Source organism: Lycium ferocissimum, unplaced genomic scaffold (assembly GCF_029784015.1).
Source record: "Lycium ferocissimum isolate CSIRO_LF1 unplaced genomic scaffold, AGI_CSIRO_Lferr_CH_V1 ctg763, whole genome shotgun sequence".
Lineage (NCBI taxonomy): Eukaryota > Viridiplantae > Streptophyta > Magnoliopsida > Solanales > Solanaceae > Lycium > Lycium ferocissimum.
Window position 1 is genome coordinate 107,475 of NW_026726873.1, and position 26,709 is coordinate 134,183.

A 26,709-nucleotide genomic window follows, 5' to 3' on the forward strand; every position below is an offset into this window, starting at 1 on the left:
TGAGGCTAACGTGGTCCTAATCAGGCATTTAAGGGCAATATTGACCATCTTTGAAGCTATCTTTGGCCTCCTTGTTAACTGGAATAAGAGTTTCTTATGTCCAGTTAACCAGGTGGATGATTTACAGAACTTAGTTGGGAATCTGGATAGTTGGGAATCTGGACTATCAACTTGGGTCCCTCAAAGTATTTGGGAATACCCTTGGGTGCTAAGAATAAAGCAGATGAGATGTGGAAGGAAGTTCTGGAAAGGTGTGACAAAAAGTTGGCAAGATGGAAAAGTCGATATCTATCTCTAGGGATAGACTGACACTTATAAATTCAGTAATGGATGTCTTTCCCACCTATATGATGTCTCTGTTTTCCTATTCCTAGGATAATAGAGAAGAAGATCAACAGACTGAGAAGGGATTTCCTCTGGCAAGGTAACAAAGATAAGAGATGTTATAATATGGTGAGATGGGATATTCTGACACTTAGCAAAAAGCAAGGTGGTTTGGGAACCAAGAACCTCAGAATCCACAATCATAGTCTACTTCAAAAGTGGATTTGGAGGTTTTCTACTGAGGATAGGGCCTTCTGGAAGAGATTCATCACTCAGAAGTATAACTTGATGAACCAATTGATTAACTAAAAGGTGAAGACTACTTATGGCTACAGTGTTTGGAAGAGCATTTGAAGGCTATGACCTGATTGCAGTGGTAACATGAGCATAACGGTTAGTGATGGTGTTTAAACTTCTTTCCCGGAAGACTGCTGGATTGAGCAAAATAATCTTAAAACTCTTATTTCATGACTTATATCCTATTAGTCTCCAAAAGGATGCTAAAGTTTCCAAGGTTTGGACTGAGCAAGGTTGGGACCTAATGTTCAGGAGGATCTGAATGACTGGGAAATTGGAAGTCACAAGTATGGCTTAGGTTCTGACTACTTTCACACGAACCTCAAATGTTCCAGACAAGCCAGTTTGGAAGTTGTTTAGTAAAGGGTTTTTCATTGTTAAATCAGAGTAATGGAAATCTGGAACAAGAACAAAGTTGATTCTTTGACAATGGTTTGGCCTTGGAAGCTTATTTGGGAAGTCAAAAAATTCCACTTACGGTTCATGTTTTACTTGGTTGGTCACAAGGAAGGCTTGCCTAACACGAGATTTTACAAAGAAGAGGTCTTCAGATTTTCTCAAGATGCCTACTCTGTGGGAAAAATGCAGAAAGTAATGAGCATTTGTTCTACGTTGCGAGACAACTGCAAATTTGTGGCACTTGTTCTTTGTATCTTAGGAGTGAGTGGGTGCTGCCTAACACTACTCTAGAACTTTTGTGCAAGTGGAAGGAAATTGGAAGAAGAGAGGCAGAGGAAGATTGGTGGCAGACCATCCCATCGTGTATATGGTGGACAATTTAGAAGGAGAGAAACACAAGATATTTTGAAGATAAAAGCAGCTCCATCCAGAAAGTGAAAATGAACTGCCTGAGCCTCTTCTTTTTTTTTTTTTTTTTTGGTGTAAACAAGATTTGGGGAAAATAGGAGATTTGGTAGATTTTATAGGCAAAGTGTAAAGAATGTAATTAGTCAGGTACAGTCCCCTTCCTTTTTTGGCTCTGTGGTAAAGGCTTTCATCAGCACCATGCTAATTTTTTTGATATGAATACAAGTTACCTCTTTCTAGAAAAACAAACAATACAGTGACGTAGAAAGTTGAAAATGTTCCAGTAATAGTTACTTATTAAGAATACAAAATTAGGTCTTGGTTCTATTATTGTTATTAAGTTAGCTGCATTTGGATCTTGAATCTGTTGAACCTTTGATAGTTGCGCAAATTGATACTTACTCAAAAGATTCAAGATATTAGTATGTAATTAGTACATGATCATTTTAGTGGACTCATGTCTTCGGTTCATTAGATTTTTGCTCTGGTCTTCCCCTAAAAAAATGATAATAAAAGGAAGTTCTTTTTCCATGTGCTGCAAATTCTTTAATTTGAATTAGCTTGGAACTGCAGATGACTAGTTTCCATCTCCATCAAGACACTAACAAAACTTGATTGTGTTGCAGAATTTGGGTTCAAAGGACCAGTCCAGATTGTTTGAGCCGATTAAAGAGCTTGATATTTTGTTAACTCAGGTTTCTTATCCTAAATTGGAACCAATATGCTAGTGCAAACTGTACAATATAGGTTCAGAACGTGATTCTTCTCCTTTTACAGATTGCAGCAAGTATACCTTTGGATATAATGCCAGGGTCCAGAGATCCAGCAAATTTTGCCCTGCCACAGCAGGTGTTTCTTGCTTCGCCCATGTTTGAATACTACCAGTCAGATCATTTCCTTAAGTCATTTTCTTTAGATTTTCAGAGGTTTAATTGGTTATCAGTGATCATCTGTAAAATTTCAGCCTCTCCATAGAATCCTTTTCCCTGGATCATCAGCTTATAACACTTTCAGATCTTGCACGAATCCACATTGCTTTGAACTTGACAACATCAGGTAAGATTCAATAATTGATCAGTTCTGTTTTAAAGAAATTTGTTCATTGTTCATATGGTTATTGCATGATCTTCAGGTTCCTAGGTACATCTGGTCAAAATATTGATGATCTTGGCAAGTATTCGGAGGCAAACAACAATATTGAATTTATGGAGAGGACATTGAAGTGGAGACATCTAGCACCAACAGCACCAAACACCCTTGGTCAAAACTTTTTGCCTTTGCTACGCTTGGAAATTCTTATGATTGTGGTTTCCATGCCTAAAGATTTCTACTCTGCCCAGTATATTTTTTGGATTTTACAAATTCATGCTTTTAGATTGCAAATCGAGTTGATGACACATACTATATGATCTTGGAAAAGAAAGAGCTATAAAAATGACCATTTTTGTTCTTTGAAGGGTTTACACTTCAATTTGATTGCATATATTTCTTCTAGCTAGTTGGCATATTCATCCCATTACATTTGCAGGGTGCTATCCTTTCACTGATAGGGATCCTTTCTATGTCGAAACATGTCCTCATGTTTATTTTGTTGGCAATCAGGATAAATATGAATCTCGCTTGATAAAAGGTATGTTCTGAATTTTTTAATTGTTAAAGTTTCTAGAGAATGTATGTGATCATTAGTACTGTCTGCAGGATCAGAAGGGCAGATGGTAAGGCTTATTTGCATTCCTAGATTTGCAGATACTGGAGTCGCAGTGGTGGTAAGCCTCCACTCTTTTTATCAGCTATCTCCTCAGCATGTTTACATTAGCATTAGTTTATCAATTATATAGCCTCTTCTAAGTTCTAACTGTTCTTGCAATGAAGGAAACTACAGAAAAAAGTTCTGTTTTGAAAGAGAAATTAACTTTTTCTGCATAATGGATATGTCTCTCTTTGAAACATGAATTGGATGCTTAATAAATTCTATTTTTCCAATATATTTCATCTGGAGGTGGAGATTTATGGTGCTAATTGATATGCACTTGCTAATTTGTACTCCCTCTGTCCCAATTTATGTGGTATACTTTCCTTTTTAGTCTGTCCCATAAAGAATGTCACTTTTCTATATTTAGAAACAATTTAACTTTATGGGATGATTTACAGCCACACAAATATCTAAGGCTTGTTTTGAACCGCAAATTTCAAGTCTTCCTTTCTTTCTTAAACTCCGTGCCTAGTCAAATGGTGGCACATAAATTGGGAAGGAGGGACTATCAGTTCTTCAAGAATTATTGTTTGACGGATATTTATCATTTTATGTTAATTTAACCATTATCTAGTTGTCTAAAAGCTTTTTAAATAGTTAAATTCAAGGACGAGTGTTATACACTAACATTAAAATGGATGAGTGTATGTCGTGAACACATAGAAATGGATGTGTCGAATTCTTCTTTTGTTATCATAGTCTTACCCTTCTTTATAGTCCATTCCTTTAAAGACTTGTCTTCTTGACGAAAACCAATTGTACTTATCCAAATATAGAGGAACAAGCTCCTAGGTACCACTAGAGTGTAAGACAAACACCTCTCAATCATAGCCTGTTGCCAACCTGATGAGGAAGAGCTTCACCTGTTGTCTTGTGGATGGAAACAAATTTTAGTGATGATACAAAGGCATAATGAGGTGGTGACAATCGATGATAACTTAGATAAGTATAGATTGGATTAGGGTTACGAGTAGAACAAATACCTTTCGGAGTGCAACTGGAGTACTCTCTGGAGACAAGTCCGCACCAGAGAAAGAATTTGGTGTTGCGCGTGAATTGTCTGGACCGGTTGAAGAGTGCAGACGACGATGAGAAGTCAAGAGTGGGGGAGGTGGAGCTGTAGGAGATAGAGCAGTAGAAAGTGGAGCGGAAGGATAGACAATGGTGGAATCAGTAAAACCTTATAATGTCGAGTTGCTTAGAAGAGGAGGGTTCAAAGTAGGGTTGACTTTCAAAGAGGTAACATAGGTGGACATGAGGCGCCGTTAGAGATCAGGTGAGTAGCCCCGATGTTCCTTCTGTTACCGGTGGATTCAGTTTTAGCAACGATGAGCATTTCTGAAAGGTCGACCATCTAAATAGCTGAGGAATATATCGTTACCAGTTTCAAAATAATAATAATAATAATAATAGCACAACTCACAAATATGGCCCAATTTGTTACCAATAAAAAAAAAAGTACAGCTCAATTTGTTACAATAGCTACATCTTGACTGAGTTTTCCCAGAACGACATCCATTCCAATTTCCAGTCTGACTGAAAAGAAGAGTTTGTTGATGTCACTGTATGCCTAGATGAAATAAGCGATCCATAATAATTGAGAGAACAAATTATCCATTGGACAATAGGGCTAGCCAGGATTTGTTCATGCACCGAGTCAAGTTCAGATGGAAGCCTAACAAGTGTCAAAACTAAAAACATCTTCTGACGCTGCTCCAAATGTTTTCTCAAAATTTGTAGTAGCAGGGATCAACTCATCACTGCCTGACCTGTCCAAGACAGGTAAACATTTCCAAACCTTATTTTTTAAGAGAAGTTCCATTATAAAAACGACAGATATGATTTATGTATAACCCACAAGGCTATTTCCAAATTAAAAAGCAAGTCGAAACTGAGGCGTCAACTTCGAATCAATAGATTTTCATAATAGGCTACACAATTGAACATCAATCTTTTTCCATTCTCCCTTATCCTTTCATTAATATCCTTAGCCTGTTTAATTACGTGATCTTGAACACCGTTGATTTGTGAATATCTGATTATGATCAGATCTGATTTTGTAAGATCTTAATTGATCTGATAAAATCAGATCTGATATGCTATTGGATGTTTTAGGAAATTAGATCAAATAAAATCATCCATTGATTATCAAATCTGCTAGAATCAAGGGATTAGATAGCTAGTTTGTTTGTTTGTTTCTACTATAAATTTGTACCCCTACAGATGAATAAAGTATGCAACTTTGGTACCAAAACTTTCATGGTATCAGAGCAGCTTTATTCTTGTGTTGCTCATGACTAAAACAGCATTTACTGCGCAACGTCAGCCAGCGGCATCAACAGAAGCCGAGAATTCTGTTAACAAAGTTCCGACCGAGACAACTATGAACCAAGGCGGAGATTCCTCTCATTTGTCTTTTCAGCTTACTTCTCACAAGCTGAATGGCAAGAATTATTTGGAATGGGCGCGTCTGTCGTTTGGCTATTGATGGTCGAGGAAAACTTGGGCACCTAACTGGAGAGACAAAAAAGCCTGAACCAGGAGACCCAAAAATGAATGCCTGGAGATCAGAAAACTCAATGGTAATTGCTTGGCTACTAAACTCCATGGAAGCTGCCATAGGTAAACCATATTTGTTTCTTCCCACTGCTAGGGATGTTTGGGAGGCTGTTAGAGAGACTTATTCTGACGTAGAAAATGCTTCTCAGATTTTTGAATTAAAAATTAAACTGTGGAAAGCTAGGCAGGGGGAGGGTGTTACTATTTACTATAATGAGATGGTTTCCTTATGGCAAGAATTAGATCAATGCTATAATGATGAATGGGAGTGTCCTAAGGATAGTGTAAAAGCAATGAAAAAAGAAGAAAATGAGAGGGTATATCTATTTCTAGCGGGATTGAACCAAGAATTTGATGAACTTCGTTCACGAATTCTTGGAAAAAACCACTGCCCACTTTGAGGGAAACTTTTTCTGAGATTAGGCGAGAAGAAACAAGGAGGAATGTTATGCTAAAATTAGAGTCTAATCTGGAAGGAAAAAATATAGATTCCTCTGCTCTAGTTCTTTGCGAAAAATGAAAATGACAAGAAAAAGAAGCCGTGGTGTGATCTTTGCAAAAAAATACTGGCACACTCGTGAGACCTGCTGGAAAATCCATGGGAAACCGCCTAACTGGAAGAAAAGGGGGCAGACAACCGTGGCAGCCAGGCCTTTCAGAGTTCCGGCGAAGAATCGGGCTGCAACCTTCTCTAGAAGTGCCACCATTCACCAAGGAGCAATTAGAGCTACTGCACAAACTTCTCCAATCTCAACTCCAAACCAGTAAACCCGATCCTTCCACTCCCACTTGTTCTTTTTCCCAAACAGGTACTGTACCATCTGTTTTTATGAGTACAAATTCAACAGGTGTGAGTTTTTGGATTATAGATTCAGGGGCTAGTGATCACATGACATGGAATTCCCATTTTTTTCTCGACTTACACTCATTCTCAGGAAATAAAAAAGTCAGAGTTGCTGATGGTTCCTTCTCAGCAATTGCTGGAAAAGGGACAATCAAATTAACCCCTCATTTGACTCTTTTTGATGTCCTTCATGTTCCAAAATTGTCTTGCAATCTTGTGTCCATCAGCAAATTGACTCGAAACCTTAATTGTCGTGCTATCTTTGACTCTACTTCATGTGTATTTCAGGACAAGGTCTCGGGAGGACGATTGGCAATGCTAGAGAGTCGAAGGTCTCTATTTTCTTGAAGATGGTGACAAATCAGCAAATTTTAGTTCAACTTGTTTGAATTTCATTCTAGTTGATAATAAAGTCATGTTATGGCACTATAGACTTGGTCATCCTAGTTTTCATTATTTGAAACTCTTGTTACCTCGTTATTTATGAATAAAAGTCCATCTTCTTTCCGGTGTGAATTTTGTGAAATGGCTAAACACACGACGCTCATCTTTTTCTTCCCAAAAATACCATGCCACAAAACCCTTCAAGTTAATCCATAGCGATGTTTGGGGACCTTCTAGTGGTAGCAACTGTAAATGGAAAAAGGTGGTTTGTGAGTTTCATAGATGATCACACTAGACTAAGTTGGGTGTACCTATTGAAAGACAAAAGGAAGTAAAACATATGTTTGAGGCTTTTTATGTTATGGTTGAGACACAATTTAATGAGAAGATTCAAATATTTCGGAGTGATAATGGGAGAGAGTTTTTTAATGACCAGCTAGGCAATTTTTTCACTTCCAAGGGAATAGTGCACCAAAGTTCTTGTCCTGATACACCCCAAAGCAAATGGAATAGCCGAGAGAAAAAATAGGCATCTTATGGAAGTAACCAGAGCCCCTTATTATTCACAAGTGGAGTCCCTAAATTTCTTTGGGGAGAAGCTATTTTGATGTGACCACCTATCTTATTAATAGGATGCCTTCCCGTGTTCTAGATTTTAAAACCCCTTTCGGTATGTTCAAGACATACTTTCCTACTTCTAGATTAGATGGATCTAGCTTTGAGAGTTTTTGGGTGTAGTGTATTTGTTCATGCTCATGATCATAATAGGAGTAAACTTGATCCACGTCCTAAAAATGTGTTTTTGTTGGCTATACTCCTAGTCAAAAGGGATACAAGTGTTATGACCCAAATTCTAGGAAGATCATTGTCACAATGGATGTCACTTTTTTGAATCTCAATTGTTTTTTGGAACTCATCTTCGGGGGAGAAACATAGTGAAGATTCGAGGGATAATAAGGAACCTCTTGACCTCGTGTGTGACAAACAAAATGATCCGGGTTTTATCATAGACACTGGAAATAGTACTTTTGGTAATAACAACCATGAGAAGGTAAGAGATCACGGCTTAAATAATGAAAATGAAAAAAGCTGAGTCAATAGAGCCTTTTCATGATACAATTAATGACAAGAACGGGGAACAAACAAGGGAATTACGGGTTTACTCGAGGAGAAACCGGAACCAAGAAAAAAGAGATTAAAGACTCTCATCGAACCAAACGTCCGGCCCGCAAGATCTCGGCCGAGATACAAGGTAATTCTCCAAAACCTAACTCGATTTACCCCTTGTTACTTTAGACCTTGATCTTCCGTTGCCAAACGTAAAGGGGTAAGAAAAGCCACCAACCATCCCATGTCAAATTTTGTGTCATATAGAAACTTGTCCCCTTCCTATGTAGCTTTTCTTTCTCAATTATCCGGAATGGAGATGCCGAGAAATGTGCGGGATGCTTTGAAAGTTCCCGAATGGAAGGAGGCAATTCTAGAGGAGATGAACGCTCTTGATAGAAATGAAACACGGGAAATGGCGGAACTACCGCGGAAAGAAAACAGGTGGGCTGCGTGTGGGTGTTCACTATCAAGTTTAAATCGATGGGTCCCTAGAGAGGTATAAGGCGCGTCGGTAGCAAAAGGGTTCACTCAAACCTACGGGATTGACTATCTCGAAACGTTTGCTCCAGTTGCCAAGTTGAACTCAATCAGGGTTCTGCTAACCATTGCTGCCAACCTTGATTGGCCACTTTAACAACTAGATGTGAAGAATGCATTCTTGAATGGAAAACTCGAAGAAGAAGTCTACATGGATCCTCCTCCAGGTTTTGAAGAAAGGTAAGGACCTAGAGTGTGCAAGCTAAAAAAATCTCTCCGCGGGCTCAAACAATCTCCAAGAGCTTGGTTTGAGAGGTTTACTCAGTTTGTGAAAAAACAAGGATACATTCAAGGGCAAGCAGATCATACCATGTTCATTCGACATTCACTTGAGGGAAAGACAACTATCCTAATAGTGTATGTTGATGATATCATACTTACAGGAGAGACTTGTCAGAAATGAAAAATTTTAAAAATCAGTAGGCCACGGAGTTTGAGATCAAAGATTTGGGCCAATTGAAATATTTTCTTGGCATGGAAGTAGCGAGATCAAAAGAAGGCATTATGGTGTCACAAAGGAAGTATGTGCTAGATCGTTTGAACGAGACAGGGATGAGTGGTTGTCGTCCGAAATGAAACACCTATTGATCCGAATATAAAATTCGGATACAAAGAAGGAAATTCAATTGACCAAAGTCAATATCGAGAGACTAGTGGGAAAGTTGATCTACTTGTCACACACTCGGATATAGCTTTTGCTGCCTTAAGCTTAGTCGATCAATTCATGCACTCTCCAAAGGAAGAGCACCAGGAAGCGGTCTATAGGATTCTAAGATAGCTGAAAAGTTCTCCGAGGAAAGGGTTGTTTTTCAAAAAAAACCAACGAAGGAGCATTGAAAGCTTTACAGATGCGGATTGGGCAGGTTCTACTGCGACGAGAGGTTTACGTACGGATATTGTACATTTATCTGGGGAAATCTCGTGACTTGGAGGAGTAAAAAGCGAGAATGTCGTAGCCCGTAGCGGTCTTTGAAAGCTGAATACCGATCTATGGCTCATGGGATCTGTGAGATGATTTGGCTCAAGAAGATGATGGAAGATCTAAAAAACCATTTGCTCTACCAATGAAGTTGTACTGTGACAACAAAGCCGCCATAAGTATTGCTCACAATCCAGTTCAACATGATAGAACAAAGCATGTTGAAGTGGATAGGCACTTCATAAAAGAGAAGATTGAAGAAGGAAGTGTGTGCATGCCTTTTGTCCCAACAAATAAGCAGATTGCGGATGTTTTCACAAAAGGACTCTTTAAACCAAAATTTGAAATTCTTGTAAGCAAGTTAGGCATGACAGATATTTACATGCCAACTTGAGGGGGAGTCTTGATTTGTGAATATCTGATTATGATCAGATCTGATTTTGTAAGATCTGATAAAATCAGATCTGATATACTATTGGATGTTTTAGGAAATTAGATCAAATAAAATCATCCCTTGATTATCAAATCTGCTAGAATCAAGGGATCAGATAGCTAGTTTGTTTGTTTGTTTGTTTCTACTATAAATTTGTACCCCTACAGATGAATAAAGTATGCTACTTTGGTACCAAAACTTTCAAACACCTTACCCCTTACACCATAATTGAATAGCCATGATAAGTTTTGCACTACCTACCAAAGGTTCTATGGTGATAGAATTGTTTGGATTAGAAATCATAATTTTAGCACAAAAAATATCTGAGCCAAGAAACATGATGATGAGTCAAAGCAAAATCTAACCGATATCCAATATATGACGAAGTAGATGTTACCAGAGTGTTGACAGTGTCAAAAACAACAACGACTACGCCTTAGTCCCAAACAAGTTGGGGTTGGCTATATGAATTCTTATTTCTTCATTTAGTTTATATCATATCATCATCATGAAGGGGAGCCTTGGAGCAATGATCAAGTTGTTTCTGTGTGACCTAAGAAATAAGGTCACGGGTCGAGCCGTGGAAGCAGCCACTAATGCTTGCATTAGGGTAGACTGTCTACATCACACCCCTTTGGTGCGGCCTTTTCAGAAAATCAAGGTTTGTGTTTGGACATGAATATAACTTGGAAAAATGTTGAATTTTTATGAGTGATTTGGAGTGAAAAACGTGAAAACAGGTATTTGGAGCTTTTCATATTCCGGAATATTCCAGAAAATCAAGGTTGAATTCCGGAAAATTGTAACTATTCTATGCCCAAACATGATTCCGGAAAAAAAAGGAAAATTATCCATGGCCAAACGGGCCTAAGTCTGTTTAAGCTCCAATGCCTATGAAACCATAAAACAACATTTAGCACACCAAATGACATAAAAATAACTCATGAATCAAGAATTTAAACTAAAATTGGGCATCAAAACAAAATAAAGTAGACATTAAATTTCTGTTATTGTTTGTGTACTAGTGGTGTAAAGTACAACAACAACAACCCAGTGAAATCCCACAACGTGGGGTCTGGGGAGGGTAGAGTGTACGCAGACCTTACTCCTACCAAGGTAGGACAGCTGTTTTCGAAAGACCAAGTAAAATTATGCTGTGGATTATATCTTATCAGATTCTCTTCATTTTGTCTCTTTCTGGATAATGCTTGGCCTTGTCCCAAAGAAGAAACTTTGATTAAAACATGAGCATGAGATCCTTCTAAAATAATACTTTCACTGTTTCATTTTAATGTCTTAGATTGACTGCCTGAAATTTAAGAATGTAAAGAATACTTTTGAATGTTGTGGTCTGAAACTTACTTTTGAATGTTGTGGTCTGAAACTAAAGGTATGTATAAAATATCCTTTAAATGTTGCGGTCCAAAACATGCCATGTCATTCCTATATGGAAGTGTCATTAAGGGTAAAAAAGGAATGTTGAAATTAAAAACTTACTAAATATAGAAAAATACATTTTTTTTTGAAGACAGACTGAAAAAGAAAGTAGGACACATAAATTGAAAAGGAGGAAGTAAGAGTTGTTTTTCCTTTTTTTTTTTTTTTTTTTTTGATGATCATGCTAGATGTGGTCATAAGATCTTTTCTTATGACATTCCTTTGTAAAGCTTAATTTCCTTTTTATTTTCATTTTACTCCTTTGAATAAGAATTATATGAGCTTATCTTTTCTGTTGCTGCAGTTGAATATCAGAAACCTTGAGTGCCATTTGCTCAGCTTTGCCACTCAAATCCACTTATAATAGCAAGGTACGATGTAATGGACAAGTGCATAAATATTCCAGCTAAAAGTTACCAGGGAAGTGTATTTCTGTTTTTTGATATTTTTAAACAGCATTTCTTTGGATACTGCTTCTTGATTTTGGTTTCCTTGAACCCCCTGTTCAAGTTTAGTATTCTTCTCCATTTTTCATCCAGCAGGGACTTCATATCATCCATGTTATTGAAATTGCAAATACACGGTGCTTTTTTTCATCCAGCAGGGACTTCATATCATCCATGTTATTGAAATTGCGAATACACGGTGCTGTTTCTCAAGGAACTTGAAAACTCATGTAGGAAATTTATGCAAGTTATAATCCTGGGAAGTGGTTGCTGCTAGACCCGTGATAGGTGCATGAAAAGTGGAACAGAATAGGAAAATAAACAAGAAAAATGAAAAGAGAAAATATGTGAACTTAATCATAAGTGAGAAGAAGAGGAAGAGGAAGCAAAAAAGAAGAGAAGAAATGAAAAGGAGAAGTAAATGTGGATGAGGGTGAGAGATGGTGCACCATATTGTTGCCTGCTTCTAGAAGGTAATAGGATTTGTTTTATTGAATGTTCTACTAATGGAACATACTACTCCCATAGTCTCAATTTATGCGATTCACTTTCCTTTTTAGTTTGTCTGAAAAAAAGAAAGATACCTTTCTATATTTAGAAAGAATTTAACTTTAAACTTCCCATTTTACCCTTAATGAGAGATTTATAACCACACAAATATCTAAGACTTGTTTTAGACCACAAATTTCAAAAGTTAGTCTTTCTTTCTTAAACGCCGCGCCCAATCAAAATGTATCACAAAATGGGACAACCGGAGTATATGATTATGTCTGCCTTGGTTAAATATATAACTATATTTGGTATAAATACTACTCCCTCCGTCGCATTTTATATGAAGGTGTTTGACTTGGCACGAAGTTTAAGAAATAAAGGAAGACTTTTGAAACTTGTGGTCTAAAACAAATCATCGAAATTTTTGTGGCTACAAATCATTTCATTAAAGGTAACAAGGTAAATTTAAAGTTGAATTTTTTACTAAATATAGAAAGGTGTCATTCTTTTTGGGACTGACTAAAAAGGAAAGAGTGTCATATAAATTGGGACGGAGGGTGTAATCTAGTTCAGTATATGCCAAGAGTCGTAAGTGCTGAAATGGATCCATGTTTAATGGAAACGTAACGAAGAAATGCTACTGAAAGTGCTAGTATAGAATGACATGACATTACCAATTACCAGAAGAGAGAACCTCAAAGTTCAAACTCTTCATCTCCCAAAGCACCTAAATTTCACCATGCCAAGTGTTTGTCTATATCAGTATGTGAGGCTGGAGAGTCTTGTCTTTTGGATGAAGTAAGTAGTTTCATTGATGGCATCGAGTAGATGCATCCAAAAGAGTGTCCTAGCTCCAGTACATGGAAGGCTCTGCTAAGAGCAGGGAGCATACAAAGTCCAAAAAATTATTATCCTGGTTTGGGATTTATATTCCATTAAAACATCAACGGCTCCTTTCTGGCCAAACACACCAGAAAAAGCTTGCAGGGATCAGTTTCCAGATTTTCAGCCGGGGAGTCTGTCTTTCGATAAATTAAGTTTCCTTTCCTTTCTTCTTCCGTTGTTAAATGATGATATGGAGCTTTAACCGACGATCTTGGTCAGATGGACTGGTTGATTCACAATGTTAGTTAGGACAATAACTGTCACTACCCAAATCACCCTTGGTGTGATTGGCACCCAACATCCTCGTTAGGCGAACCAAAACTAGTTAGAAATGGCAAATCACAATTCCCATTAATAGATAAATAGTCTAAATAAGGAATTTAGATATATAATGAAATCCATATTCTGGACAAGTGTGGAGGAAAAAACATAAAACACCCCAAGACCTGGTACGTGCTAGTCATGAACTACTAATAGTAGAAATAAGTACAACTGTCTCACGACCAATACATAGCCTGTCTGAATGGAAATAAACAGAATAGAAGTCTCTAAGCTACCGCAAACAAGATGGTAGCTCACCCCTGGAATAGCAAATCCACGACAAGCTCTCACTCACGGACTCCACTGGTGGTCGGATCCAAATCTACACATAAAGTCAGGAAAGAAAAGGGGTGAGTACGGGGAGTAATTAGTAGGTATCATGAACCGCCCTAACAAAGTAGTGATATCAGAACTGAAGGTGAAATAGTTGATTACTATCAGAAGCTATATACAGAGACAGTGCAGTGGAGATCTGGTTGCCATTTTACAAACTGTTCAGTGTTAACAGAGGAGGAAAAGGAGTTCTTACAAGGAAACTTTGAGGAAAATGAAATGTTGAGATGTCTAAAATTGTGTGCAGTTGACAAAACACCTGGTCCAGATGGTTTCACCATGGGGTTTTTCATCAAGTGCTGGGAGATGTTGAAGCAGGATATCATGAGTGCCTTCTAGAACTTCTATGATCGAGAAAAATTTGAAAGAAGCCTCAATGCCACATTCATAGCTCTTATACCTAGAAAAAAGGTGCTAGAGAGCTGAGGGACTTCAGGCCTATTAGTTTGATAGGCAGCATTTACAAGATATATTCACTAGTGCTAACAAAAAAGGTTGAAAGGTGTGATGGCTAAAGTTGTAGATTCTCAACAAATGGCATTCATTAAAGGAAAGGCAAATCATGGATGCTGTCTTAGTAGTCAATGAAGCAGTAGATTCCAGACTGAAGTAGATGCCAGATTGAAGTAGAAGAAACAAGAGTTTTGTGCAAGCTTGACATTGAAAAAGCATATGACCATGTTAACTAGGGATATCTTCTAAATTTACTAGAGAGGATGGGTTTCGGACAGAAATGGATCCATTGGATCAAATATTGCATCTCAACAGTGAGTTTCATTAGAGTTAACATCTTCTAGCCTAAAAATGCTCTCAGACACGGATGTCGAGGTAAGTCCCAAAACACCTTCTTTCTTCTTTTTCTCTCTTGAAACCCTCACGCCGACCATCAGAAGCTGTATTCCGACATGACCCACCACTCTTCTCTCTCCTAAAACACTTCCCGATCTCTTCCAACCCCCCTTCTAAACTTTCTCTCTCCTTGAATCTTTTACGAATCTCTTCCCACCCAGATGACCTTCGCATCATCATAGCACTTTCTTCTGATCCTCTCTCACACAAAGAAACTCGGCCATACCTAGGTTTCGAGTTCCTCACCCTTACGTGGTCTTCTGCCATTGGAGTTCCATCTAAGCCTCTTCTTCTTTTTCTTTTATTCCCTTGTGGTTTCTTTTCTCCATGGAAAACAGGTTATATTTCAGACAGGGGGGAAAATCATATGATCTAACAGAGATAATTTCTTCATCTGAGACTTTGGTTCGACTGGGTGGAAAGTGATAGACTGTCTATCAGACGTATGGTTTTGAGCAGGGAAGCTTTACTTTGGCTATGCAAAAGGCTAAAGGAAGCAACAGAGAGAAGGGGGAAAAGCTTCAAATCATGGAGATGCCGTGACTTCTCGACAAATATTTATTGCTCACAAAAGTTCAATAAATATGGTCGGTTCATATTAGTTATTTCGATCAAGGGACAGAGCAGATTAGTGATTATTATACCAGAAAATACATTAAATGAGGGATGGGGGTGTTTGATAACAAAAGTGGAAAACTTCATTAAAGGAATGCAGAGAAAAAGGGAGCACTTATTACAACAGGGGAACTAAATCCTAATACAATCATTGGGAAGGGGAATTACAAAGAAGCTCTACATAAAAGCAAATGGAGTCAGAAAGAAATAGTAGTAATTAAGGAAGATGCGATGCTGAAGACTTTCTCAAACATTGATAACAGGAGCCTTCTCAGTAGATGTCTTGTTGGGAGGTTCTGTGGAGGAGAAGATGTGCCAGTTCGCAATGATGTTCGAAATTGGGCCCAATAGACATGGAAGGGGGCTCAGAATGTTCAGGTGTATGACATGAATGGATTTCTTTTTCTATTCGAATTTCAAACAAGGAAGGCTGCAGAACATGTTATCATGGGTGAATAGAGAACACAAGGCTCGATTCTGAAACTCGATTGGTGGTCACCGACCAAAGGAGCTTACCCAGAAGAAACAAAGTTTGACTGGTTCTGGATAAGAGTGTTAGGGCTTCCATTGCAGCTCTGGAACAAAGAGGTGATGAAGAAGATAGGTGATAATTGTGGGGGTTGGCTAGAAAACGAAGAGGAGATAGAACTCAAAAATCACTTGAGATGGGCAAGAATCTTGTTAAAGGACCTAAGGAGAAGATCCCAACGGAAGTAGAGATAGTCGATAATGGGTTGATTTACTCTCTTCCAGTGTGGTGTGAGTCGCCGGCAACTTACAGACCGGCGATGGGGGATGAAACCTTTTCTCGAGATGACAGCGTGGATGAAAAAGTTGAGGCAGAGGTCAGAGGGGTCCCTCAGAAAAGCAGAGAATTCGTAGCAGCAAAAGGAAAGGGCAGAGCTACGGATAGTTCATCAGATATCGATGTTTACACAGAAAGGATAATGGGTAAGGACTCAAGGCACGTGGCTAGTGGGAGTGGGGCCACAGATCTAATTATTTCAAATTTGAAAGAAGAAGCACTTACACAAGCTCAAGAGCACGTGACTAGGGGGAGTGGGGCCACTGATTTAAGTAAAGCTATTATGAAGGTGTATGAAATTTTACAAGCCCAAAAGAAACAGCAAATGGGCCTTTTGAGCAAGAAGATCATGGAGTGGGTATGCTTCACTTTCAAGGAAGCTTCAAATGGCCAAAAAAAGTTGGTGAGAAGATGGAGGACAAAAGGTCAGGTGGCTGACTTCTTTGCTACTAGGAAGTACAATGAACATGGCAGATACATGAGCATTTTATCCCTCAAGGTGAAGCAAGATCAGTTATTATTGTACTTGAACTGGCCATCAATGCAGGCTGGAGAGATATAGCTTATAAGATTGAAAGATTCATTAATTTCTCTCAACCAACCGTCGAGCATCCCCCCAACCGACTAACAAAGATTTTCCGTACGCAAAGGTTGTTGAAGACGATAAATGGCAACCCCAATCAACAACAAAGGATAGCATAGTTAATGAAGAGGTATATTGGGAAGATGCAAATCGGTATCTTTGGGAAAAGAACCCCCACCCTTTCGGATATTAGAAAGTGGGCAACTTCCACGTGGAAGAAAGCTTTCGGGGTTAATATCTACCGAGATGGTGGACATTTGTTCCTTTTCGAGTTCCCAAATAGGAACATGGCCGAGCGATTTTACAAGGGCAATGGGTTTGGAAAAATTTCAAGATCAAGCTAGAGTGGTGGAACCCTTTTGTTGGTCGTATACCGGTCCAACGAGAAGAAAATTTCGACTTGGATCGAGCGGTAGGGGGCCACTCCATTTATGGTCACACGATACATTCAAAGAAATCGGCGACAAATTGTGGAGGGTGGAAGAAGACGAAAAAAGAAAGCTGAATCAAAAACCACCTAAAATGGGCTCGAATTGAAGTCGTAGGCGAGGCTCGATGCATACCCAGGAGGTCACCGTCTCAAGGGGGATACAATTTCATAATCCCGTCTGGGTTGAGAGAAATACAATATTTGAGAAGATTAGGCCAAAGAACCGGCTAGGGGTCCCGGGGAAGGCGCCGTAGTGATCTTTGATCAAAGAAGAGTACAAGAACAGGTTAATATCCGAGGTCCAAAGCCTCGTACGAGGTTATTAACCAAGTCGCTCTATGACAGTGTTGACTGGAGAACACTGCAACGCGTGGGTGTTGCGAAATTTTTAAACAATGCAAGAAACACGTGAGAGAGCGGACCTATTCGTAAAACATTAATAAGCGATTAGGTCGGTCCGAAAGAACTTCAAATGGGCAGATTCGGCCCAAGTCATCTTTAATGACTTAAATTCCCGGCAAATCGAAAATAACGAGAGACATTATTTTTGAAATTAGCTGCACACGAACATCCTCTTCGTAAAACCCACAAGGCTTATTACTTACGAGCGAAACAGAGAGAGTACATACACGCAAAGACTCCTAATTTTTTAGTTTCGGAAAGAGATAGGAAACGGTACATACAATTGACAAGGGCGAGGGGGAAAATATGGTGGAAGAGGAGGAGGGGGTTCTTGATTTCCCCAAAGAACGAACGGCGAGTTGGAAAATCTCGATTCAAGCATTAATGGGGAGTTATGGGATGTGGAAGAGGCCGTACCTATTCTAACAAAGCGAGAAAATTCTTGCTATGATGCAAGGAGAGTTACGTTGTTTTGGGTTCGGAAAATATTATCAAGTTAGGCAAGATTTTTGGCGGCGACTTCAGGACATGAAGAAGAAGCTCGAGAGCTTCTTATGCAAATTGATGCGTGCAAGCAAGCTAGAAGGATGGAACACTCGCCATGGAAATTAAAAAATCCAGAGCGGAGGATCACGAGTTAAAGAATTTAATTGATTTTGATGTTAAATTCAAAAGTAATGGGAGAGCGAGGAACAAGGGAAAGGAAAACATAGTCTAAGTAATGAAGCTCAATCTTGTGTCATGGAATGTAAGGGATTAAACGATGTGGGGAAAAGAAGGATGGTAAAGAGCCTTGTAGATCATTGGAGAGCAGACATTCTTTGTTTTCAGGAAACCAAGCTAGAGGGGAACATTCAAGATTTAGTGAAGCAAATTTGGGGGGGAAGATGGGTAAGATATGCTTGCCTAGAAGCAAGTGGTACTAGAGGGGGAATTATTATGCTATGGGATGGTAGAGTTTGGAAGGGGGAGGTTCTACAAACGGGTGTTTACACTCTAACTTGCAAGTTTGAGGCTATGCTTCAGAATTTTAATTGCCATATATCTGGGGTCTATGCTCCAAACTGTAAGGTGGAAAGAAGAGGTGTATGGGATGAATTGGAGGCTGTTAGAGGACTTACGGAGAGGCCTTGGGCATTTTGTGGTGATTTTAATGTTTATAGATTTCTTTCTGAAAAGAGGAATTGTCAGAGGAGATCTTCAGCCGTGGTAGAATTTTCAGATCTCATAGAAGACTTGGAGCTTATTGATTTACACCTGGAAGGGGGTACTTACACCTGGTTCAGAGGTGATACTCACACCACAGCCTCTAGAATAGACAGGATCTTATTCTCATCTGATTGGAATGATCATTTCAGTAAGATGAAGCAAGCAACTCTTCAAAGGCTGACCTCTGACCATGTTCCTATTGCTCTCTTTTGTGGAGCTTGGGAACGCAAAAAATCATATTTCAAGTTCGAAAATTGGTGGCTAAATACTGAAGGTTTTGTTAATAGAATCAGTGCTTGGTGGAATTCTTTTGTGTTCTATGGGAGGCCGGATTACATTTTAGCGTGCAAACTGAAAGCTCTCAAAGGCAAGCTAAAAGAATGGAGCAGAAATTAACAAGGGAACCTGAACATTCAAAGGTCTAAATTGCTAAGTCAAATGGCAAGTTTGGACTCATTACTGGATAGCAGAGCATTGACAGAAGAGGAATCAATCAGGAAGGCAGCAATAGTTATGGAGTATGAGGAACTTCTCAAAAATGAGGAAATTGCATGGAGACAAAGATCCAGGACCTTATTGTTGAAAGAAGGGGACAACAATACAAAGTTCTTTCACAATTCAGCCAATGCTCATAAGAGAAACAATTATATTGACCATCTGGAAGTGCAAGGGGAAACCATTGTGGAGCCTGAAAGAGTTAAGGAGGAGATCATACTATATTACAAGAAGCTCTACACTGAGACTGAGAACTGGAGGCCTGCTGGGAATCTGATTAACTGTCCCTCAATAACAGAATCAGAAAAGAACAATTTACAAGCCAAATTTGAGGAACAAGAAGTGTATAATTGCTTGAAAAAGTGTGCTGCTGATAAAGCTCCTGGCCCTGATGGATACACCATGGGATTCTTTATCAAATATTGGGAAATCCTGAAACAAGACATCATGGAGGCTTTTCACAATTTTCATGACCAAGACATGTTTGAGAAGAGCTTCAATGCTACTTATATTGCATTAATTCCCAAGAAGACAGGGGCAAAGGAACTGAAAGATTTCAGACCTATAAGCTTGATAGGTAGTTTCTATAAGCTTTTGTCTAAGGTACTCACCGAGAGGTTGAAAGGGGTGGTGGATAAGCTTATAGATTCTCAACAGATGGCTTTCATCAGAGGAAGACAAATCATGGATGCTGTATTGATTGCTAATGAAGCAGTAGATTCAAGAATATCACAAAATAAGCCTGGCATTTTGTGTAAGTTGATATTGAGAAAGCATATGATCATGTTAACTGGGAGTTTCTACTTAGAATCCTCAGGCAAATGGGTTTTGGGGAGAAATGGATCAAATGGATCAGGTTCTGTATATCTACTGTGAAATTCTCTGTCATAGTTAATGGAGCCCCTGAAGGCTTCTTTGATGCTCAAAGAGGAATTAGACAAGGGGATCCCCTATCCCCGTTTCTATTCATTCTAGCTATGGAGGGTTTAAATAACATGATCAAGACGGCAAAAGTAAATGGATGGATCACAGGTTTTGAGGTTTCCACAAACAATGAGAGGAGTTTGGAGGTGACTCATCTCCAATATGCGGATGACACTCTCATCTTTTGTGATGCAAATGAGGAACAGCTAAAATATCTGAGAGTAATTTTGGTACTCTTTGAAGGCATCTCAGGGCTTCACATCAACTGGGGGAAAAGCCATATATATCCCATCAATTTAGTCCCTAATATAGAGCTTCTGGCCACAATCTTGGGAGGTGAAGTAGGTTCTTTACCCACTGTCTATCTTGGGATGCCACTGGGTGCTAAATCAAGGTCAAAGAACATTTGGGATGCAGTTCTGGAAAAGTGTGAGAAGAAGTTGTCTAGATGGAAAGCACAATATTTGTCTTTGGGAGGCAGGCTCACTCTGATCAATGCAATTCTTGATGCTCTTCCAACATATATGTTATCCTTATTTCCTATCCCCTCAAGTGTAGTCCAAAGACTGGACAAGCTCAGAAGGTCCTTCTTCTGGCAAGGAAACAAGGAAAAGAAAAGTTATCATTTGGTTAAGTGGAAAGTTCTGATCAGTAGTAAAAAACAAGGTGGTCTTGGTATCAAAAATTTGAAGAATCAAAGTAAGGCTTTAAAATTGAAGTGGCTGTGGACGTATGCTCAAGACTCACAATCTTTATGGGGAAAAGTGATCAAATTGAAGTATGGGGAGCTCGATTTTTGGGCTACTAAGGAGGTAAATAAACCATATGGTGTAACTGTCTGGAGATCGACCAGAGCATGGTGGCCTTTCTTAAAGAGCCACTCTGTTATCAGAGTATATAATGGCAACAAAACAATTTTCTGGAAGGATAGGTGGTTGGGAAACAGAAGTTTGGAGGAGCTATTTCCTGATATGTTTGCCCTGGCACAACATCAGAACAAAACAGTGGCTGAAATGTGGTCACCTCAAGGCTGGGAGTTGATCTTAAGAAGAATGTTGAATTACTGGGAAATACCTAGACTAGTTGAGCTTTATAAACATTTGGAGTCTTTCCAAGGGCTGAAGGATGGGGTGGACTGTTTGTGGTGGACTGGGCATAACAAGGGGCACTACAAAGTGAGTTCAGGCTATAAGATCATGAACATGACTGAGCCACAAAACTCTAACTGGCCATGGAGACAAATCTGGAAAGTTAAGATACCTCTTAAGGTTGCTAGCCAAAGAAGCTGTTTTGACACATGAAAACCTGAGAAAGAGAAGGATTATATTAGTTTCAAATTGTTGCTTATGTGGGGAAGCAGCCGAGACAGTAGGGCATCTGTTTTTGCATTGCAGAATTACTGATCAGTTATGGAAGATTTTTATCAATCTCAGAGACATATCTTGGACAATGCCTGGCAAGATTGTTGACACTCTTTCTAGCTGGGAGGAGGCTGGGATTGGGGCCAGGAATAGAAGCTACTGGAGGATCATTCCAGCTTGCATATGGTGGACAATCTGGAAAGAAAGGAACTCCAGGTGTTTTGAGGATAGAAGTAGCACTCTACAGAAGATCAAGCAAGACTGTATGTTGCTATTTTGTTTTTGGTGTACAAAGAATCCCTCTGTAGATGCAGAATCAATCCTAGAAGTTCTTGACTCATGTTAGGATTTTACTTTCTTAGCTTCTTAGTTTTCTTTTTTCTTTTGTAAAGGGGTTTTCAGTACTACCTAAGTACTGGTCTATAATACAAAGTTGTTAACTGTTCAAAAAAAAAAAAAAAAAGTTCACAGAACCTTTTGCAGAATTCATTAATTTGGGCTGGGGAGATTCAAGACAGCCCTTTGAACACTCAGTAATAGACGTAGAGCTGGAGAAGCACATGCAGATGGTAGCAGACACACACAACCAGAGACATCAAGTACCAGAGGATCATCTCCATGCTGAGAACTCAACTCAAGGAGATGGTACTCTTATGATTGAGGGGGAGATATCCATAAGTTCCATGGATGAAAAAGAGTCACCTTTTCTGGAAGTCTATGATAATCAATTGGTTTCCTATGAACCAATACATTTATGCATAGAAGAAAATCTTACAGAGGAGATGATAGAGGCTAGGGCCACTATTTGGGTCCATCTCAATGTCATCAAATTAGGCCAATTGTTTGGAGCAGCTATAAGGGGATGCGAGAAGGAAGCATATGCTTTGTGTATGAAACTGGACCAAAAGAGATATATGGAAAGACAAGCAGGAAAGGTCAAAGCTTCAATTAACATCAACAACACTGTTCCAAAGGAGCTTTGGAACCTTATTTTTGATAGGAAGTTCAAAGATGGTGAACTTAGAACTAGAGGGAGGAATCTAGCTATTAGTCATCAATGAGAATACAATGGTGTCATGGAATGTGAAGGGGCTCAATAAAGATAGAAAGAGGGGATTAGTCAGGAATCTGATTAATCAGTGGGTAGCAGATGTATACATTTTGGTAGAAACTAAATTGGTGGGCAGTGTAAATAATATTATTCAAAGTATATGGGACAATAGATGGGTGGGGGAGGTGCATTTGGAGGTTGTTGGGACTAGTGGAGGAATACTGATCTTATGGGATAGGAGAGTGTGGGAAGGGCAGATGGCGGAGTGTGGCAATCAATGTATAACTTGTAAAATGACGGGACAAAACTCAGATTTTACTTGGTTTCTAACAGCTGTCTATGCTGACTGTAAAAAAATTGAAAGAAGGGAACTATGGGGGGAGCTTTACTCAATGAAGGAAAGGTGTGCAGGGCCATGGGTCGTGGGGGGAGACTTTAATGTCATCCGATACCCTATTGAGAGAACAAATTGTCTGAGAATCAATGGAGCTATGGCTGAGTTCTCTGAATGCATAGAAGAACTGGAGTTAGTGGATCCTCCTTTATTTGGAGGTTCCTTCACATGGAGAAGAGGTGAAAATCATAGAAGTGCTTCCAGAATTGATAGATTCCTCTACTCTTCAACATGGGAGGAACAATTCACTCTTATTAAACAATCAGTTTTGGCTAAGATAGGATCTGATCATAATCCTATTTTGCTATCTTGTGGAGAGTTGAAATTCAAAAAATCTTACTTTAGATTTGAGAACTGGTGGATAGGAGTAGAGGGGTTCAAGGAAAATGTGAAACTGTGGTGGGGATCATTTGTGGTAGACGGGAGGCCTTGCTTTGTTCTGGCTGAAAAGCCGAAAATGTTAAAAAGAAAAACTGAAGGACTGTGAGTAAAAATAACAGGGGCAACTGGAAACAGAGGAAGGAGGATATTCTAAATCAATTGGCTAATTGGGAGGCTGTACAAGAACAAAGAATTCTTACAGATGATGAGGCAGTACAAAAATCAAATTTAGCTATGGAGTATGAGGAAGTAGCAAGAAACGAAGAAATAGCTTGGAAGCAAAGATCCAGGATACAATGGCTGAAACAGGGAGACAAAAATACAAAATACTTTCACAGGATAGCAACAGCTCACAAAAGGGTTAATTCCATTGATAACCTGACTGTGGGGGAAATGAGGTGACAAACCCGGAGGACATCAAAGAAGCAATCCAAAACTTCTACAAGACTCTTTACAAAGAAACAGAGGAATGGAGGCCAGATCTGGTGGTACATGAAGTCCAAGGGATTACTATGGAAGAGCAAGAGTGGCTTCAAAGACAATTTGATGAAGCAGAAGTTCTGGAATGCATAAAAATGTATGCTATGGAGAAGGCACCTGGGCCTGATGGATTTCCTATGTCATTCTATTTTACTTTCTGGGAGATAATGAAAGATGACATACTGAAAACCATTCAATATTTTCATGAGAATCAGAAGTTTGAGAAAAGCTTTAATGCTACGTTTATAGCATTGATCCCCAAAAAAGCAGGAGCATCAGAGTTGAAGGACTTCAGACCTATAAGTCTCATAGGTCAGGTTTATACGATAGTAGCAAAGCTACTAGCTGAAAAAAGGCTCAAGAAGGTAGTTGATAATCTGGTGAACAAGCATCAAATGGCTTTTATAAAGAGGAGACAAATCATGGATGCTGCACTTATTGCTAGTGAATGTGTGGACTCCAGAATCAAAGGGGCAGAAGCAGGTGTCGTGTGTAAATTGGACATAGAAAAAGCTTATGACCATGTTAATTGGAAATTTTTGTTGAGCAAACTGTCAGGTTCTCTGTTCTTGTGAATGGAGAACCTGTAGGTTTTTTCCCTTCCGAAAGAGGATTTAGGCAAGGTGACCCATTGTCCCCTTTCCTGTTCATAATTGCAATGGAGGGTTTTGATAGCTTGATGAGGATAGCTTTGCAGAATAGGTGGATTAAAGGTTTTGAGATAGGGGATATCGGGGGGCAGAGAAAAGAGATATGTCATCTACAGTATGCAGATGACACAGTGATATTTTGCGAGGCCAAGGTCGAACAGATTGGTTACATAAGAATGATCTTGACACTATTTGAAGCATCTTCAGGCCTAAAGGTAAATTGGGGAAAAACCAGTTTGGTTTCAATAAAAGAGGTACCAAACATACAGACTCTTGCTCTCATTTTAGGATGTAGAGTGGATATTTTGCCTACAACTTATCTAGGCATGCCTCTGGGCAGCAAATACAAAGCAGGGGAAATTTGGGATGGAATAGTTGAGAAAACATAAAAAAAATTGGCAAAGTGGAAGGCACAATACTTATCTTTAGGAGGAAGACTTATTCTTATCAATTCTGTTCTAGATTCTCTTCCCACATATGTAATGTTATTATTTCCTTTACCCTCCAATGTTCAGAAGAAATTGGATAGACTTAGAAGGGAGTTCTTATGGCATGGCTGCAGACAGGGAAAAGGTTATAATCTGGTTAAATGACAGACAACAATGAGAGATAAAGAAAGGGGTGGATTGGGCATTAGAAACTTGAAAGCACAGAATAATTGTCTGTTGATGAAGTGGCTATGGAGGTACAACAGTGAGGAGAATGCATTATGGAAAGAGGTGATCAAGTGCAAGTTTGGTGAACTCAATCCTTGGTGTACTAGAGTGAGCACTGGCACTTATGGTGTTGGAGCATGGAAAACAATCAGAGCTTTATGGCTCAAGATGGAAAATAATATGCACATGACTGTAGGAGATGGAAAAAGTGTGAAATTCTGGAAAGATTCTTGGAAGGAGCAAGTTCCATTGAGGGAAATATTTCCAGACTTGTTTATTCTATGCAATAATTCAGAGAGCACAATAGATGAGATGTGGAGTGCACAGGGCTGGAACTTAAATTTGAGAAGACTGTTGAATGATTGGGAGGTGGAAAGGGTGGCCGACCTGTTAAGCAAAATTGGTGATTTCAGTGGCACCAACAATGAACCAGACACTCTGAGATGGAAGCATAATAGTGATGGGAAATTCTCAGTAAAAAGGGCTTACAAAAGGGAGTGTAATCTACAGAATAGAGAGCAACCAAAGCTTTGGAGAAACTTATGGAAGTGCCCAGTTCCAAACAAGGTGAAATGCTTCACATGGTTGGTGGCAAGGAGGGCTTGTTTAACACATGAAGTTCTAAAGAGAAAAGGTGCCATCATAGTTTCCAGATGTTTCTTGTGCAAGGAAACAGATGAAACCAACAAGCATCTATTTCTACACTGCAAATTCACTGCACAACTGTGGTCCTTATTTCTCAACATAACAAACACACAATGGACTATGCCTGAACACACTGCAGATTTACTTAGCTGTTGGATGAAGAGGGGAGGCAGTAAGAGTCAAAAGAAATGGCGGAGGACAATCCCACACTGCATATGGTGGACAGTTTGGAGGGAGAGGAATGATAGGTGTTTTGAAAATAGATCCAGTTACCTTCAGAAAGTCAAATGGAATTGTATAGTGTCTTTCTACTTTTGGTGTAAAGAAATAGGATTAGAAGATAGAAATCAGTTTGTAGATTTATTAGAATCTCTGTAAGTATTTCTATTTCCTTTTTATGCTCCTGCTGTAACACTTTTGAAGGTCTCCAGCATGTCCTAAATGCTGATGAATACAAAATTACCAGTTTCAAAAAAAAAAGAAAGTTCTTATAAATGGTTCTCCACTAGGATTATTCAGAGCACAAAGGGGCCTTACACAAGGAGACCCTTTGTCACCTTTTTTGTTTTTGTTAGCAGTGGAGGGCCTAAACAACATGGTAAAAACAACAAGAGTTTATGGTTGGCTAAAAGGGTTTGATGTTGCTAGAGCTGGCAGATAATTTGGAAGTAACTCATCTTTAGTATGCAGATGGTACTCTCATTTTTTGTGATGTTGAGGAAGAGCAGCCGAAATATCTTGGGCTGATCTTGGTCCTTTTTGCAGGGATATCTGGCTTACACATAATTGGAGGAAAAGTTTTTTGTATCCCATCAAGGATGTACCAAATCTGGAGCTTCTAAATGCAGTCCTAGGTCGTGAAGTTGGTACATTGCCAACCATATACCTTGGAATGCCA

The 26,709-nt window shown here is 39.1% G+C and overlaps 3 protein-coding genes across 4 annotated transcripts in view; all 3 read left to right on the top strand.

Moving 5' to 3' along the window:
• Window positions 1-26,709, top strand: part of LOC132045674 (DNA polymerase delta small subunit-like) — a 44,719-nt gene that overhangs the window by 11,011 nt on the left and 6,999 nt on the right. For both annotated transcript variants that reach the window (XM_059436244.1, XM_059436245.1), the window contains 7 exons: window positions 2,055-2,123; window positions 2,206-2,277; window positions 2,393-2,484; window positions 2,561-2,688; window positions 2,957-3,058; window positions 3,127-3,194; window positions 11,709-11,775. In XM_059436244.1, coding sequence (XP_059292227.1) covers window positions 2,055-2,123; window positions 2,206-2,277; window positions 2,393-2,484; window positions 2,561-2,688; window positions 2,957-3,058; window positions 3,127-3,194; window positions 11,709-11,768 — 591 coding nt within the window. In that variant the 3' untranslated portion in view covers window positions 11,769-11,775. The remainder of the gene's footprint in view (window positions 1-2,054; window positions 2,124-2,205; window positions 2,278-2,392; window positions 2,485-2,560; window positions 2,689-2,956; window positions 3,059-3,126; window positions 3,195-11,708; window positions 11,776-26,709) is intronic.
• Window positions 11,782-25,770, top strand: LOC132045675 (uncharacterized). Its single transcript, XM_059436248.1, has 2 exons — window positions 11,782-16,508; window positions 22,019-25,770. The coding sequence occupies exons 1-2, from the start codon at window positions 16,011-16,013 to the stop codon at window positions 22,613-22,615; spliced, it is 1,095 nt and encodes a 364-aa protein (XP_059292231.1). The 5' UTR covers window positions 11,782-16,010; the 3' UTR covers window positions 22,616-25,770.
• Window positions 22,623-23,782, top strand: LOC132045677 (uncharacterized). The gene is made up of 2 exons (XM_059436249.1): window positions 22,623-23,458; window positions 23,500-23,782. The coding sequence occupies exons 1-2, from the start codon at window positions 22,623-22,625 to the stop codon at window positions 23,780-23,782; spliced, it is 1,119 nt and encodes a 372-aa protein (XP_059292232.1).

Coding starts and splice junctions, on each gene's coding strand:
- LOC132045675 (XM_059436248.1), top strand. CDS start 16,011: ATGGGCAAGAATCTTGTTAAAGGACCTAAGGAGAAGATCCCAACGGAA. Junction 16,509..22,018: donor GCAAGAAGATCATGGAGTGG/GTATGCTTCACT, acceptor AAAAAAAAAAAG/TTCACAGAACCTTTTGCAGA.
- LOC132045677 (XM_059436249.1), top strand. CDS start 22,623: ATGGTGTCATGGAATGTGAAGGGGCTCAATAAAGATAGAAAGAGGGGA. Junction 23,459..23,499: donor CTGGCTGAAAAGCCGAAAAT/GTTAAAAAGAAA, acceptor TAAAAATAACAG/GGGCAACTGGAAACAGAGGA.